The following is a 19238-nucleotide window of genomic DNA, read 5'->3' as shown; positions in this document are numbered from 1 at the left end:
TTGTGTAGAAGGATGGTGGGTGTGGGGTATTTGTGTAGAAGAATGGTGGGTGTGGGGTATTTGTGTAGAAGGATGGAGGTTGTGGGGTATTTGTGTAGAAGGATGGAGGGTGTGGGGTATTTGTGTAGAAGGATGGAGGGTGTAGGGTATTTGTGTAGAAGATGGTGGGTGTGTGGGGTATTTGTGTAGAAGGATGGAGGGTGTAGGGTATTTGTGTAGAAGGATGGAGGGTGTGGGTATTTGTGTAGAAGGATGGAGGTGTAAGGTATTTGGTAGAAGGATGGAGGGTGTAGGGTATTTGTGTAGAAGGATGGTGGATGTCTGGAGTTTAGGTAGAAGTGGATTGTAGGTATTTGTGTAGAAGGATGGAGGGTTTGGGGTATTTGTGTAGAAGGATGGAGGTGTGTAGGGTATTTGTGTAGAAGAATGGAGGGTGTGGGTATTTGTGTAGAAGGATGGTGGATGTCTGGAGTTTGGGTAGAAGGATGGAGGGTGTAGGGTATTTGTGTAGAAGGATGGAGGATGTCTGGGTAGTTTGTGTAGAAGAATGGAGGGTGTAGGGTATTTGTGTAGAAGGATGGAGGGTGTGGGGTATTTGTGTAGAAGGATGGTGGGTGTGGGGTATTTGTGTAGAAGAATGGTGGGTGTGGGGTATTTGTGTAGAAGGATGGTGGGTGTGGGGTATTTGTGTAGAAGGATGGTGGATGTCTGGTATTTGGGTAGAAGGATGGAGGGTGTAGGGTATTTGTGTAGAAGGATGGTGGGTGTGGGGTATTTGTGTAGAAGAATGGGATGGTGGGTGTATTTGTGTAGAAGGATGGATGGTGTATTATTTGTGTAGAAGGATGGAGGATGTAGGGTATTTGTGTAGAAATGGGATGGAGGGTGTAGGGTATTTGTGTAGAAGGATGGAGGGTGTAGGGTATTGGTGTAGAAGGATGGTGGATGTCTGGGTATTGGTGTAGAAGGATGGATGGTGTAGGGTATTTGTGTAGAAGGATGGAGGATGTAGGGTATTTGTGTAGAAGGATGGAGGGTGTAAGGGTATTTGTGTAGAAGGATGGGGGGTGTAGTATCACATTTCGTGTACAGAGGAAAGGAGAGGGAAAGTGGTCGACTTATGTAGAAGGACATGAGGCAGGGTGAAAGGGTACTATGTGATTGCGAATGGTGGGTGTGGGGTATTTGTGTAAGAAGGGACAGGTGGGTGTGGGGTATTTTGTACGAAGGATGGTGGATTTCTGAGTTTGGTAGAAGGATGGTGCTGAGTACAAGAAGGATGTCTGGAGTTTGGGTAGAAGGGTATGGAGAAGGTGGAGGGTGTATTTGTGTAGAAGGATGGAGGGTGTGGGGTATTTGTGTAGAAGGATGGTGGATGTGGCGGTATTGGTTGTAGAAGGATGGTGGATGTCTGGAGTTTGGTAGAAGGATGGATGGTGTGGGGTATTTGTGTAGGAAGGATGGTGGCATGTCTGGTATTTTGGGTAGAAGGAGGGAGGAGTTGTAGGGGTATTTGTGGTAGAAGGATGCGAGGGTGTGCGGGTATTTTGTGTAGAAGAAATGGAGGCGTGTGGGGGTTATTTGTGGTAGAAGAATGGAGGATGTGGGGTTTTTGTGGTAGAAGGTTGGGAGGGTGTAGGGTATTTGTGTAGTAGGAAGGCGGGTGGTGGGTTATTTGCCCCCCCCCCCCCCCCCCCCCCCCCCCCCCCCCATTTCCTCATGTAGATGGATGGTGGGTGTGGGGTATTTGTGTAAGAAGGATGTTGCCACAGTGGAGGATGTTACTCATGAACATCTTTTAAAGAGTATTAGGCTTGATCAAAACAATAGGCTTCCTGTGAAAGGGGGGATAACTGTACATTTTACAATACATGATTAAATGAATGTCTATAATACCTGAAAGATATATGTAAGAATGGCCTGCATGCAGTGCTCTCTTTTTCCAGCTGGTCCTAAAAACCGGGCTGACCTTAAAAAGTCACTGGTCCTGGATCTGAACATTAATGGTTCCTTTCATAGAACTGCTTACACATAGTTACAATTCATCCTTGGTAGTTTATAGACAAAGTAATAGTTTTACCTAACAAAAAATATCCACATATTTGTTATACTATTATGCGCTATCTCTCAACAAAGTTGGCTTAAAACCAAAATAATATGATTTTTTTTTAGTAAAGTCTGATCTTCAAACCTTTTATACAATTTTACTGCCATTTTTGTTTTGTTTTTTTCCTCTATCTGCACCTAAAAATTTGCCTGTCAAAGGACCAGTTCCATGGCATAAATTGTCTACCCTACTATAAAGTTGCTGGTCACAAGCAGACGACCCAGGCATTGATTTTGAATGCTGCATACCATCGGTCAGTAAGTACCCATCAAAAATCTGGGCTTGCACCCAGAACTTTGCAAAGGACCTTTTCGATTTCTGGTAAATGATCCCTTTAATTAAATTATTGACCCACTGGTGTCTATAAAAGTATTGCAGAACCTATTTACTGCAAATTGCACAACATTAAATTATAGTAACCTGATATTATGATGATTCAGGTCGATGGTTTCTTGTGTTTTTATCTTCTAATTAACTTTCTTGGTACATTTTTAGGGACATGCAATGGACTGAGGAGTTGAGAGGAAAACATAAACAAGATGAACCAAACAGTCCCTGGTTTTCAAATTCAGATCACAGACGATGAAGGGCCAGGTATAATATTTGAACACACAAATCACTTCATCATATACTATCAATATGCACTTAAAGTTACCTCCACTTGTCTTCCTGGAGGTTGAACTGAATAAAATTGTATTTTTATTCTGTTTTATAAGGTCAAACTTGTTTCCAAAGTAACAAGAATCAAAAAACATAACAAATCTCTTTAAGAGCAAAATCACCGAACAAAAAAAAAAAGATTACTGCATTAAAACATCGAACTAATTCCAGAACTTCAGTTCTTGGAGCACAAGGAGCTGGCGCGATACATATACTTGAGAAGGGTATCCAATTACCATATAGAAAGATATCTTAAAATCTTATTAATACAGCTGCAGCTTATATTCTTTCTTTTTTGGTAGGAAATCTGAGACTCATTTTTGAGACCAGCCTATTTTCAAGTTTGTCTTATTTTCAAGTCATTTATCCTGTAAGGCATGATAGGCATACTTTCGAATCATCTTCGCGCTCTTGCATTTAAATTATAATTTTCACATCCACATAAAACAAACGTAGATAAATAAAACTTAAGACCAATGAAACAATGAAGGAATTGATACACAAATATGTTTCATCAACATTCAGGATTTATATCTATACATAAACTTGTATGTAGACATAATTATTATATCATACAGACAGAACAGCAATTATAGATTCAGGTTGATCGTCTGTAGATATTTTTTTGGGTATGGTATTTAGTCATCCCTCTGTAACTTTGACAAGGACTGACCCCTGTGTTAATAGGAGTAGACATTTTTTTTATTTGATGTTTTATAGAACCTTTTTCCCTGTTTTTTACACAATGCAGTAGTAAGTAGAACTAAACTTTTATAATAATATAAAGTTGAAGGTTTTACTAAAGAGAGCTACAGTTAACAAAAGAACATCAATAGTGAAATATTAATTTCGCCCAGACCCCTGGAATCAGGTAGATGTTTTAATGGAGTTAAACTGAACTCATCAAAACATAAACAAGCCTAATTTCGGACCCCTCGAATCAGGTAGATGTTTTAATGGAGCTAAACTGAACTCATCAAAACATAAACAAGACTAATTTCAGACCCCTGGAATCAGGTAGATGTTTTAGTGGAGCTAAACTGAACTCATCAAAACGTTTATCAGAACATCCACATCAGTGGGTATGTAGATACTAATGGAGCTAAACTTAACCAACAGAACCAATAGAATTGTATGAAGGATGAAGGTATGTAGATACTAATGGAGCTAAACTTAACCAACAGAACCAATAGAATTGTATGAAGGATGAAGGTATGTAGATACTAATGGAGCTAAACTTACCCAACAGAACCAATAGAATTGTATGAAGGATTGAAGGTATGTAGATACTAATGGAGCTAAACTTACCAACAGAACCAATAGAATTGTATGCAGGATGAAGGTATGTAGATACTAATGGAGCTAAACTTACCAACAGAACCAATAGAATTGTATGAAGGATGAAGGTATGTAGGTATAATGGAGAACTTAACAATAGAATTCCACATCAAGGTTGAAGGAGCTAGAACCAATAGAATTGTATGAGGTTGGGGTATGTAGATACTAATGGAGCTAAACTTAACCAACAGAACCATCCACATCAGTGAAGGTATGTAGATACTAATGGAGCTAAATTGTAACAGAACAGGTTGAAGTGGGTAGTAGTAGATACTAATGGAGCTAAACTTACCAACAGAACATCCACATCAGTGGGTACGTAGATACTAATGGAGCTGAAACTTAACCAACAGAAATCCAATAGAATTGTATGAAGGTTGAAGGTATGTAGAACCAATAGAATTGTATGAAGGTTGAAGGTATGTAGAACCAATAGAATTGTATGAAGGTTGAAGGTATGTAGAACCAATAGAATTGTATGAAGGTTGAAGGTATGTAGAACCAATAGAATTGTATGAAGGTTGAAGGTATGTAGAACCAATAGAATTGTATGAAGGTTGAAGGTATGTAGAACCAATAGAATTGTATGAAGGTTGAAGGTATGTAGAACCAATAGAATTGTATGAAGGTTGAAGGTATGTAGAACCAATAGAATTGTATGAAGGTTGAAGGTATGTAGAACCAATAGAATTGTATGAAGGTTGAAGGTATGTACCTTTTGTAAGTGCATGTTCTTGGTTAGGGTCTCCTCTAACATTCGTTGTAACTTCCTGTTCATTTCCTTCAGTCCATGCTCGTCTGACTTGTTCACCATATCCAGAACCTTCTTCAGTGTGAGTTTGTCTTCATGGTTTCCACTGTGTGGTTTGGGATCTACAATTTATCAAAATCACATGGAGTTTCAAAACTTCTATTAATATATAATAACTGTTTATTCTAAAGAAAATCTATAATAATATCATTAAACTTCAATTAGGCTCTTTGGGATCTACAATTTATCAAAATCCCATGAGTTTCAATACTTCTATTAATATATTATAATAACTGTTTACTCGAAAGAAAATCTATAATAATATCATTTAACTTCAATTAGGCTCTTTGGAATCTACCATTTATCAAAATCACAAATCATATGAACATTCAATACTTTTGAATTTTTTTATAAGACTTCAATTATGTTCTTTGTTTCTTTTCAGTGAAAATAAGAACTGAAATATTTTTGTTTTCTCAGAATTTTGTAATAGGGTTATGAAATATATGGGGCAAAGTCATACAGTTTTAATGAGCTAAAACAATAAGCATTAGATGAAGTTGTTTACTATTATATAATAAAAACTACATTTATTTTACATCGATTGCAAAATATGTTATATAACTTATAAAAATCACTTCCAATGGCCTGAATGAAAGTGTGCATGGAGTTTTTGAGTGGGAAGAAACCAGAGTGCCTAAAGAAAATACATGTGATCTGGCAGGTTACCCCTGACCTTTTCACATCCATGCTGAGGATTGAACCCCCGATGACTAGTTGGAAGGCAATGGCTTAACCACTACATCCCCTGGTCACCCAATTACTATTACAATTCTCTGATTCACTCAGACTAAAAGCACTTCCCATCAGAGCTTGTACACTATAATTACCTGACCGACTGTCCATAACGTAATGCTCTATGATTTTGGTTTTACTAATTAGGTCCTCTGCCATAGCTGCAGTGCTCATCTCCAGATGAGATACCTAGAACAAAAAAAAACACGATAAAAGAAATTAAATTTTATCTAAACCAGAGGGCCTGTATCGCTCACTTGGGTGTTTTTTTTTAGTAATTATAACAAAGTCTCTACCCCTCAGGCCCCCAGGGGGTCAGCCCGACCAGTTTTACAATTTTCAGTCAGTACCACATAAGGATGCTACCAGTCAAGTTTTGTTTAAATTCCCACCAGCAGTTATGGAGAAGAAGTCGATTGTTGAAGGACAGATGGATGCCACAGTATCGCATAAGCTCACCTTGGTCCTTCAGACCATGGCCAGGTGAGGGAAAAAAAGCGACAAAAGAATGTTGAAGAGAGATTACACACCTCCCTTGTTTTCTTTACTTTGGGTACAACCAGACATTTAAATAACATTTTCATTGTTACTTCACAGTGCTACCTCACTAAAGCGTACAGCTAAAGACATCCAGCAGGGCATCCCACCGGGTCACACTATATACACAAGAGGTGGACATGTTTTCTAAATGGTTATTTTAAAAGAAAAAGGATTAAACTATAGATATAAGTAGACATTATCATGTAACATACCAGGTAGTTTGGCAAGTGTTAGACTGTACAGACCTTCTCCTCCATATTTCATTGCACTACACATATAGTTAGACATTGTCAAGGACTGTATTTTACACGGTAATTTTAATGTACATACCTTCTCCTCCATGTTCCATTTCTCCTGTTGTAGCTCAGCCAGTCTGGATACCAGATCATTATGCTCTTGTTCAAATTCACCCAATGGACTCTGTAGCCGGTCAGGTGACTAAAACAGAGAGGTCACAAGGTCATAAGAGGTGAAATCTCACTAAAACCATACAGCTCATCATAGAATAACAGGAGGGCAAAAACAAATCTTTCTGGATATGATTTAAGCATAAAGACTTAAAATTTTGTATCTATTACTGATAGGAGTAACATTGTCAACAATTTTAACTAATGCAATACTATATGTTACTGGGAAAAAACACTATTGCAATAGTTAAAGGGACAATTCAATCTAAGAGAACGTTAAAATGTATATATGTATCGGAAAAAAACCAGTTCTAATGGTAATTAGATCAGTCGGTTTTTACTGTGATATGCCTGAAAAGCCCACAGGTGGCGACTTGTGGTGTGAAAAATGTTCAAAGTCGCTCGCTGTCCGCCATTACACACTGTGGTCAAACTTCTTGTATGCCGAACCCTGTCCCTTGCTCGTAGAGTAATGCAACTTTTGTCTAGAACTGCTCAAATTGCTCTGACAGTAGTGTGTTTACCTTATTAAGTGCATTGTCTTGCCTACAAATCATTTTATCACCTTCTCAATGGTTATTTAGTTCATATGTTTAACGGGCGTGACTTTGGCTCGGGTAAAGGTACAGCGGTCCATATTGTACCTGCTTAATCGTATTGATCAACGATTTGATATTTCAACGATATAAATTAAAATACTTAACAATGTCGAGGAATTTATAAATGTTTTTCGTTATATGTTTCATAAGAAATGTTTTAGAACAATACATTTATGCTATATTTTGCTTCTTGGTTACGTAAAAGAATTAGCCTGAGTGAATTGTCTATTTAAACTATGATTGCAGACTACAATTGCAAACGTATTGCAATAGTATTGCATTCTGAAATCTATTCCAGTACTAAATTGACCTCCAAGTCATACATCTAGTGCAGTGTTGGTTTAGAGCTTCTTCACTTTATCTACTAGCATCAGTAGCAACTCAAACACATTGACGATCTTGATCGAGAACATTATCAGTGTTTGTTTTTGATTGAACAGCACAGAGAAAGTGACATTTTATTGTGATCGTTTGCCTGTTATCATATCAAACCTCTTTGAGTACATCATTTTTGTCAATGTTGCAGAAATTTATCTGACTGTTGAAACTTTTGATATCTTAGAATACTATTGGCGATTGTTATTGATGTATTGAATTTGCCAACGATTGATCGAGTTGAGAGGCATACAATCGCAACATTCCAATGTATTGCTATACCCCTAATTACCAGTAATCTACAATAAACAGCAGCCTTACCTGTGGCCCACTGGTGTTACTCATGTCTTTAGATAGACTGGCCCCCACACTCCAGGACGACACAGAACTAGCAAAGATAAAAACATTTCATGACAAGTTTGTGATCTACAGGATACTTTGTTTTTGACTCAGTACATCTAGATCTCCTATCAAGTAGTTTATAAAGCTTTAAATATTCTGTGATTCATGTTAAGTTTTATAACTACAGCGTTTATATTATATTTTAAAGAATATCCCTTAGCAAAACAATATCAGGAAATTTCAAGATATTTTTACTTTTAACTTTGGAGTTAATGAGTCAGTAACCCTACATTGCATTGCAAAATGTATTTGTATTTTTTTTCAGTTTACATAACACTCTCAATATAAATTATCATTGATATTGGTAAGATTTTAGTAAATGTATGTGTATATTGTTCATTCATTTCTCACTAACGCCTCGGTTGGTTCCTTCATTCATTACTTATACCACACATATTGTTTAGTAAGCTATCTACCTGTTGCTACAGTGAGACCCTGTCTGAAAATGACCCTATGATTAACAGAACTAACTAAAACTGCCATCAAGGAGGTTAAATTATACCACTTGTTTCAAACCCTCCCCCATCCTACCACTACCTGTTTTGTAACCAAGGGACATAACTCTGAAAAGATGGATAAATATTGTTCCGTTATATAGATTATGCATATCTACACTGGATAAGGATTATTGCCATGAAGTTTCGTTGAAATCACTCAAGTAGTTGTTGATCTTTATGTCTACAATCAACAGACGGACAATCTGAATCCAGTATCAAGAGGAACAAGGACATAGTCATTCAGATCCCCCGCCAATGGAGATATCAAAGCTGAAGTAAGTTTGATTGTGGAGACCTATGTGTATAAAAAAAAAACCAGGAAAAAAGAAGTTGAGCTAAAGAAAGATGGAGTATAATTCAAGTAGAGCGGGGCTGCAATTGTTGAATCAGGTATACAGCCTTGACATTTATATTAGACTATATACACAAAGATGGGTGGAGTTTTGCAAAGTAATATTTACCAATTACCATGATATTTTCAGCAATGTTTCCATGGTAACGGAAAAAGTGCAAAAAATGAAAACCTAAAAATAGCAAAAGGTACTACTAGACCATAAAAAAGAATGTGTCTATGCAGTTTCGTGGAAATATCTCTGCTGGTTTTAGAGTTATGCTCCGGAAATGAACCTGCTACAAAAATATGATATTTTCAGCAATGTTTCCATGGTTACGGAAAAAGTGCAAAAAAATAAAACCTAAAAATAGCAAAAGGCACTACTAGACCATAAGAACAATGTGTCTATGAAGTTTCATGGAAATATCTCTGCTGGTTTTAGAGTTGTGCTCCGGAAACGATTCTTACACAAAAATCTGCTTTTTTCAGCAATGTTTCCATGGTTACGGAAAATAAATGCAAAAAATGAAAACCTTAAAATAGCAAAAGGCACTACTAGACCTTAAGACCAATGTGTGTATGAAGTTTCGTGGAAATATCTCTACTGGTTTTAGAGTTATGCTCCGGAAACCATTCGTACGGATTCGGACGGAACGGTAACAAACTTTAACTATACAAAAAATCCAAGACGGGAAGGAATGGACAGGTGAAACCCATGTTATCCCCCGCCATACTTCACAAACCTAGGGCCCTTAAATTTGAAAATTTGGCCCTTTTGTACTTTCTGGGCCGGTGGGGGAACGGACCGGTAACAAGTCTGATGAATTGAAAACCTTAAAATTGAATATGGCACTACTAGACAGACCAATGTGTGTATGACAGTTAGTCAGGTGTATATATGTTGTTTTAACGCATGAATGCCCCTTGGTCACTGTTTTAAGTTAAAACCATTCGTACGGCAGGTACGGACCCACATATGTATATACCCTCAAACTTCTTGGGCGGGGGATAACAAGGACATGAAAGGATAACATATATGTGTAACAGCTGATGCCCTCATCCTTCCATTTTATGGCAGGAGAAACATTAACATAGTATGATTTTGTTACAGTATGGTGTCAGTGTTTATGATGCCTACCTTCTGTCCTCTCTCAGTGAACTGTCACCATCAAAGGGGCCAAACATGTCCTCCATAGCTATAATGGGAAACAACAAACATCAAAAATAGTATCTATATCTACAGTATTAAACAACAAACATCAAAGATGATATCTACAGTATTAAACAACAAACATAAAAATGATATCTACAGTATTAAACAACAAACATCAAAGATGATATCTACAGTATTAAACAACAAACATCAAAAATAATATCTTAAGTATTCAACAACAAACATCAAAAATAATCTACAGTATTAAACAAAAACATCAAAAATAATATCTAAGTATTAAACAACAAACAGCAAAAATAATATCTACAGTATTAAACAACAAACATCAAAATAATATCTACAGTACTAAACAGCAAACATCAAAATAATATATATCTACAGTACTAAACAGCAAACATCAAAATAATATCTACAGTATTAAACAGCAAACATCAAAATGATATATATATAGTACAATAATTCCTATACATGTAAACATAAAACCAAGATACTATCAACTGAACAAATCCATTATGAAAACATAATAAAAGGAAATTAAAACCTTCGAAACAAACAAAACTTTCTTTTTTTTTTCAAAAAATTTTGTAAACTTATGAAAGTTTAAATTAGATTATAAACATTGATGTGAGACTGACTTTTGCCTTGCTGACTTTCTGTTAGAGTTTGCTGTAGCTTGTCTTGTAACTTCTCTGCACGTTTTCTCTCTGCATGGAGCTGTCTCTTCAGATCTTTGAGCTGACAAAACAATTAATAAGCAATGTTTAAGTGTATTTTGTTTGTTGTTTACATCAGGGGTAGGTGATTTTGTGGTTACCCTATTGTCTGGATTATAAGCTGCACCTTTTTTACCTTGTGATCGGGAGTGTGGCTTTCATGTGTCTAAACACCGAAAAAAGCCTAAAAATGGCCTCCACGGAAAATACAGTACCAATCAGCAGCTCATGGTGCACCAACGATAAATGCATTATAAAAAGACAAAATCTGTATTCATTATTGTTAGAATTGAGAGCTAGAAGGCTGACATGATATCATTACGGATTACATTACACATTCAGTAATATAATTGACTAAGTAACTGACGATTGACTCTTGTCTACAAGATTTGTTTGGTGCAATACTGTAAATCAACTTTCTTTCATTTAATTTAATTTTTTTTTAAATTTTTTTTTTTGTGCTTGTGATCGATGTATTTTCAGAAATTTCGTGATCGAAGCAAATTCGGGAAAATTTATTTCAGTGACATAATATCTACATCAATTATATATGTATTGCTACAAATTTCTATTCAATTTTTAAATCCATGAATGTTAATATTTGTGAACATGTTTTTAAATGGAATACATGTAAATTTCATAGTTTAGCAGTAATGAAAGGAAGCTTATTTACAGCGTTTGGTCAAATAATTTCAACAGATCATCCAATTCTATGTGAATATAGATTTGAAGACATCAAAAACATTTCTGACGAACATGTTTAGAGAAAGTACAAACAGATCAAATGGCAAACAAATATATATTTATAAAGTTTTGAAACAATATCTTTATGTTCAAAGTAAACTTAACATTTCAGTTCTGAGTGCAAGACAAGAAGTTGGGACAATTCTAGCCTATGACTCTAAAGACTTACCATAGTTAAACCTTTCTTCTCATGTATTTTCTTCTCATCAACACTATCAGAAACATCCTGTCAAAACAAACAACAGTTACCGATAACTTCAGAGTTCAGAATATTCAAATTAAAGTATGAGTTATAATTATATATCTAATGAGTAATGACATGTAAACATACAGTGACCCATAATTAAACATCTTTAAACACACTACATATATAGGATCCCTGGTTTTTGCTTTTTCCACAATCTTTCACATTTATTCAGACTCATAAAATATAAATTTAAGTTTAAAGTGAATAGTCGGGCAAAGAAAACCAGTCTAAATGCGTTCATTGGCCTTCCAAAAGTTCTCACATATTAATACGACGGTCAAGTTCTGCTTAGTTTCCCAGTCCTGACCATTAAAGTAAAGAAAAGTTGAAAGCATTGAAACCGAGGCTGCATGGAAATGTAACCACGGACATAGTGAGCCGGGAGGACGTTTTAGAATTTCCATACTTTAAATTAATTTCTTCGTACGCAGACAGATTTTGACGAGAGATTTTATTTTTCCATTTCATAAGAAATTATACTGGATACATTCACACCATTTTTACCGACTTTAGCCATCCTTGCCCGACTGTTCACTTTAATTATATTACCTGTTTTAATTTGCTGATTTCTTTCTCATATGTTTGAAGTTCAGCTTTCAGGGATTCTTCTTTATCACAGCTCAGCTAGAATGAAAGATTTATTTTACAATATTCCTTTGATCTGACCCTTTGAATGTCTTCCTTTGAAACATTATGTATAGCCTTCTTTCAGCTTTATACATATGTTCTTATTTTTTCATCAGCTTCCAAATCTAATATGAACAACGAAGAGCAAAAGAGCAACCTAAATATGAATTTGGGTAAGATCACTTGAGGGCTCTCTGAGAAATAGCGGAAGGATAGATGGTCAATGGACCCCAGATGGAAGGCATTTGATTGACCAACATCTGATGATTTAATAAACAGTGTTTACATATAAATATAAACAAGGTAACTGGTACATATAAAGGAATGCACATTCATCAGACATTTGTTTAATATATTTTCTTCTAACAAAGAGAAAGTCAATGAGTAATAAGATTGTCATTGAATCACATCTCGCTTCTTTCATTCAAACTAAAGCAGCTATGACATAAACGACTAAAAAAGCTAATTCATTGAAAGATACTTATTTTACACTTATTTCTAAATGAAATGCTGGTCTAACCTTTAAATCTTCCTCGTACTTCTCCTTGAGGCTGTCTAACTTTTCCTGGTTTTCGTCTCGGAGCTGAGTCAGGGCCGATTCGTGTTCCGTCTCCACTCGACTAAGAGTTGCAGTATTCTCTTCTTCCTTCTCCTTTAGATTTTGCTACAACATCAAAGTGATAAATCAGCCTCTATCTTACAGAACATTCACATACCATATTTTCTGTCACTTGACTGAATTGACCAACTGTATCATCAAACCCTATCTTACAAAACATTCACATACCATATTTTCTGTCACTTGACTGAATTGACCAACTGTATCATCAAACCCTATCTTACAGGACAGTCACATACCATATTTTCTGTCACTTGACTGAAATGACCAACTGTATCATCAAACCCTATCTTACAGGACAGTCACATACCATATTTTCTGTCACTTGACTGAAATGACCAACTATATCATCAAACCCTATCTTACAGAACATTCACATACCATACTTTCTGTCACTTGACTGAATTGACCAACTGTATCATCAAACCCTATCTTACAAAACATTCACATACCATATTTTCTGTCACTTGACTGAATTGACCAACTGTATCATCAAACCCTATCTTACAGGACATTCACATACCATATTTTCTGTCACTTGACTGAATTGACCAATGTATCATCAAACCCTATCTTACCATCACTATCTTACAGGTATCATCAACCTATCTTACAGACATACCATATTTTCTGTCACTTGACTGAATTGACCAATGTATCATCAAACCCTATCTTACAGAACATTCACATACCATATTTTCTGTCACTTGACTGAATTGACCAATTGTATCATCAAACCCTATCTTACATTCACATACCATATTTTCTGTCACTTGACTGAATTGACCAACTGTATCATCAAACCCTATCTTACAGAACATTCACATACCATATTTTCTGTCACTTGACTGAATTGACCAACTGTATCATCAAACCCTATCTTACAGGACATTCACATACCATATTTTCTGTCACTTGACTGAATTGACCAACTGTATCATCAAACCCTATCTTACAGACATTCACATACCATATTTTCTGTCACTTGACTGAATTGACCAACTGTATCATCAAACCCTATCTTACAGAACATTCACATACCATATTTTCTGTCACTTGACTGAATTGACCAACTGTATCATCAAACCCTATCTTACAGAACAGTTCACATACCATATTTTTCTGTCACTTGACTGAATTGACCAACTGTATCATCAAACCCTATCTTACAGAACAGTCACATACCATATTTTCTGTCACTTGACTGAATTGACCAACTGTATCATCAAACCCTATCTTACAGAACAGTCACATACCATATTTTCTGTCACTTGACTGAATTGACCAACTGTATCATCAAACCCTATCTTACAAGACAGTCACATACCATATTTTCTGTCACTTGACTGAATTGACCAACTGTATCATCAAACCCTATCTTACAGACAGTCACATACCATATTTTCTGTCACTTGACTGAATTGACCAACTGTATCATCAAACCCTATCTTACAGAACAGTCACATACCATATTTTCTGTCACTTGACTGAATTGACCAACTGTATCATCAAACCCTATCTTACATGACAGTCACATACCATATTTTCTGTCACTTGACTGAATTGACCAACTGTATCATCAAACCCTATCTTACATGACAGTCACATACCATATTTTCTGTCACTTGACTGAATTGACCAACTGTATCATCAAACCCTATCTTACATGACAGTCACATACCATATTTTCTGTCACTTGACTGAATTGACCAACTGTATCATCAAACCCTATCTTACAGGACATTCACATACCATATTTTCTGTCACTTGACTGAATTGACCAACTGTATCATCAAACCCTATCTTACAGAACATTCACATACCATATTTTCTGTCACTTGACTGAATTGACCAACTGTATCATCAAACCCTATCTTACAGGACATTCACATACCATATTTTCTGTCACTTGACTGAATTGACCAACTGTATCATCAAACCCTATCTTACAGAACATTCACATACCATATTTTCTGTCACTTGACTGAATTGACCAACTGTATCATCAAACCCTATCTTACAGAACATTCACATACCATATTTTCTGTCACTTGACTGAATTGACCAACTGTATCATCAAACCCTATCTTACAGGACATTCACATACCATATTTTCTGTCACTTGACTGAATTGACCAACTGTATCATCAAACCCTATCTTACAGAACATTCACATACCATATTTTTCTGTCACTTGACTGAATTGACCAACTGTATCATCAAACCCTATCTTACAGAACATTCACATACCATATTTTCTGTCACTTGACTGAATTGACCAACTGTATCATCAAACCCTATCTTACAGAACATTCACATACCATATTTTCTGTCACTTGACTGAACTGACCAACTGTATCATCAAACCCTATCTTACAAACAGTTCACATACCATATTTTCTGTCACTTGACTGAATTGACCAACTGTATCATCAAACCCTATCTTACAGAACAGTTCACATACCAATTTTTCTGTCACTTGACTGAATTGACCAACTGTATCATCAAACCCTATCTTACAGAACATTCACATACCATATTTTTTCTGTCACTTGACTGAATTGACCAACTGTATCATCAAACCCTATCTTACAGAACATTCACATACCATATTTTCTGTCACTTGACTGAATTGACCAACTGTATCATCAAACCCTATCTTACAGACATTCACATACCATATTTTCTGTCACTTGACTGAATTGACCAACTGTATCATCAAACCCTATCTTACAGAAACAGTCACATACCATATTTTCTGTCACTTGACTGAATTGACCAACTGTATCATCAAACCCTATCTTACAGAACATTCACATACCATATTTTCTGTCACTTTGACTGAATTGACCAACTGTATCATCAAACCCTATCTTTACAGAACATTCACATACCATATTTTCTGTCACTTGACTGAATTGACCAACTGTATCATCAAACCCTATCTTACAGAACATTCACATACCATATTTTCTGTCACTTGACTGAATTGACCAACTGTATCATCAAACCCTATCTTACAGACATCACATACCATATTTTCTGTCACTTGACTGAATTGACCAACTGTATCATCAAACCCTATCTTACAGGACATTCACATACCATATTTTCTGTCACTTGACTGAATTGACCAACTGTATCATCAAACCCTATCTTACAAGACAGTCACATACCATATTTTCTGTCACTTGACTGAATTGACCAACTGTATCATCAAACCCTATCTTACAAGACAGTCACATACCATATTTTCTGTCACTTGACTGAATTGGACCAACTGTATCATCAAACCCTATCTTACAGAACATTCACATACCATATTTTTCTGTCACTTGACTGAATTGACCAACTGTATCATCAAACCCTATCTTACAGGACATTCACATACCATATTTTCTGTCACTTGACTGAATTGACCAACTGTATCATCAAACCCTATCTTACAGGACATTCACATACCATATTTTCTGTCACTTGACTGAATTGACCAACTGTATCATCAAACCCTATCTTACAGAACATTCACATACCATATTTTCTGTCACTTGACTGAATTGACCAACTGTATCATCAAACCCTATCTTACAGAACAGTCACATACCATATTTTCTGTCACTTGACTGAATTGACCAACTGTATCATCAAACCCTATCTTACAGGACAGTCACATACCATATTTTCTGTCACTTGACTGAATTGACCAACTGTATCATCAAACCCTATCTTACAGAACATTCACATACCATATTTTCTGTCACTTGACTGAATTGACCAACTGTATCATCAAACCCTATCTTACAGACAGTCACATACCATATTTTCTGTCACTTGACTGAATTGACCAACTGTATCATCAAACCCTATCTTACAACATGACAGTCACATACCATATTTTTCTGTCACTTGACTGAACTGACCAACTGTATCATCAAACCCTATCTTACAGACATTCACATACCATATTTTCTGTCACTTGACTGAATTGACCAACTGTATCATCAAACCCTATCTTACAGACAGTCACATACCAATATTTTCTGTCACTTGACTGAATTGACCAACCTGTATCATCAAACCCTATCTTACAGGACATTCACATACCATATTTTCTGTCACTTGACTGAATTGACCAACTGTATCATCAAACCCTATCTTACATGACATTCACATACCATAATTTTCTGTCACTTGACTGAATTGACCAACTGTATCATCAAACCCTATCTTACAGGTTCACTTTGCATGTAATCTTATATCATACTCAAATTAAAGACAGTTGTTTACTTATTTGCATCAATATCTATATCCTGGAAGATTGTTTAACCAAGTGCCACCCATTTATCAAAACATTTATTATCTTTCATAACTTTTTTTAAATAGCAGAAGCTTGTCAGAGATATTAGGTGAGAGATCAATTGTTAACTGCATATTTCAGATCATGTTACAATAAGTCGGTACACTTTTCAAAACAGTTAACTGTTTGAGATTTGGGTGGTGACACTTAGCTAATGGTCGTCTGTGTCTTCAGCCCTTTGTGCTAATCTAGGCAATGTTTGTACAAATTCATTTCAGTAGATCACTAGCCATTTTTTTCGGCTTCATCAAATTCTTAAAAGTCACAGCCAAATAATATTTTAATAAACAGAATGCAAATCTCTATTATTTGGATATATATTGGATTATAGGCTGATAATGAAATTAACATAAGAGATAAAATATTTTGTTGAAATGAATAATGTTTAACGGGCATTAAGTTACTCTGTAGCAATTAAATTTTGCTATATTCAATTTTTCACCACGTGTAGTTGAAAGATAAACAAAATGCTAGCCAGTTAGAGTTTTTAAAGTAAAATCATGGTCGACATACACGACATGTTGTCAAATATTCCAATTGAACACGACTATTGCTGGTACCAAACATAACTTTCGCGATATTCACGTTGCATATACATGTAGCATATACACGGTAGAATTTTGTTTATCTTTCAACTACACGGGGATATTAAAAATAAAACCGGAAGCGAAGTTGATTGGCTGCCGTTTGCTCTACTAAATGTGTATACGGCGGCCATTACAAATGTGTGAAATAGAAGGGTCTCTGAAGTATTTTCATTGTACACAGTTGTTTTATTTCATAAATGGGATGTAACATGGGGCAAAGGAGTACATAAGATCCTAATATAAAGGTATGTGTACGTTTTCCCCGGCATTGCATGGACGATATATTAGAAATATGCCGCTGATGTTAGCGTAGGCCAAATCTGGCCTACGATTTCACATTTTTAAGAGGTACCCGCGAGCTGACTATACATTAGAGCAAAAAAAAACAAAAAAAAAGCCTAATAATATAGGCAGGTTTAGCGGACTAGAGAAATAAACTGATCAAATCACTTTCTAGTCCGCTAAACCTGCCTATATTATTAGGCTTTTTTAATTTTTTTTTTTTTTTTTTTTTGCCTAATATAGAGTCAGCTCGCGGTACCTCTTAAAAATGTGAAATCGTAGGCCAGATTTGGCCTACGCTACGTCAGCGGTATATTTCTAATATATCGTCCATGAAATGCCGGGAAAACATACACATACCTATATATTGTGATCTTATGTACTCCACTGCCCCCATGTTACATCCCATTTATGAAATAAAACAACTCTGCACAATGAAATACTTCCGAGACCCTTCTATTTCACACATTTGTAATGGCCGCCGTATACACATTTAGTAGAGCAAACGGCAGCCAATCAACTTCGCTTCCGGTTTTATTTTTAAAAAACCACGTGTAGTTGAAAGATAAAACAAAATTCAACTGTGTATATGCTACATGTATATATGCAACGTGAATATCGCGAAAGTGATGCGGTACCAGCAATAGTCGTGTTCAATTGGAATATTTGACAACATGTCGTGTATGTCGACCATAATTTCACTATAAAAACTCTAACTAGCTAGCATTTTGTTTATCTTTTAACTACACGTGGTTTTTTAAAAATAAAACCGGAAGCGAAGTTGATTGGCTGCCGTTTGCTCTACTAAATGTGTATACGGCGGCCATTACAAATGTGTGAAATAGAAGGGTCTCGGAAGTATTTTCATTGTGCAGAGTTGTTTAATTTCATAAATGGGATGTAACATGGGGGCAGTGGAGTACATAAGATCCCAATATATAGGTATGTGTATGTTTTTCCCGGCATTTCATGGACGATATATTAGAAATATACCGCTGACGTAGCGTAGGCCAAATCTGGCCTACGATTTCACATTTTTTAAGAGGTACCGCGAGCTGACTATATATTAAGCAAAAAAAAAAA

At 35.9% G+C, this 19238-nt stretch overlaps 1 protein-coding gene across 1 annotated transcript in view; it reads right to left on the bottom strand.

The window, feature by feature from the left end:
• LOC138305015 (GRIP1-associated protein 1-like) overlaps positions 1-19238 on the bottom strand; it is a 52066-nt gene that overhangs the window by 18287 nt on the left and 14541 nt on the right. The window contains exons 18-26 of the mRNA XM_069245429.1: positions 12831-12974; positions 12233-12307; positions 11606-11662; positions 10615-10714; positions 9944-10001; positions 7894-7960; positions 6522-6629; positions 5747-5840; positions 4821-4978 (exon numbers count right to left, since the gene is read on the bottom strand). Of these exons, the coding sequence (XP_069101530.1) occupies positions 4821-4978; positions 5747-5840; positions 6522-6629; positions 7894-7960; positions 9944-10001; positions 10615-10714; positions 11606-11662; positions 12233-12307; positions 12831-12974 (861 nt within the window). The remainder of the gene's footprint in view (positions 1-4820; positions 4979-5746; positions 5841-6521; positions 6630-7893; positions 7961-9943; positions 10002-10614; positions 10715-11605; positions 11663-12232; positions 12308-12830; positions 12975-19238) is intronic.

Source organism: Argopecten irradians, chromosome 12 (assembly GCF_041381155.1).
Source record: "Argopecten irradians isolate NY chromosome 12, Ai_NY, whole genome shotgun sequence".
NCBI lineage: Eukaryota > Metazoa > Mollusca > Bivalvia > Pectinida > Pectinidae > Argopecten > Argopecten irradians.
The sequence above is the reverse complement of the archived record's forward strand: the minus strand, read 5'-3'. Positions and strand labels throughout refer to the sequence as shown.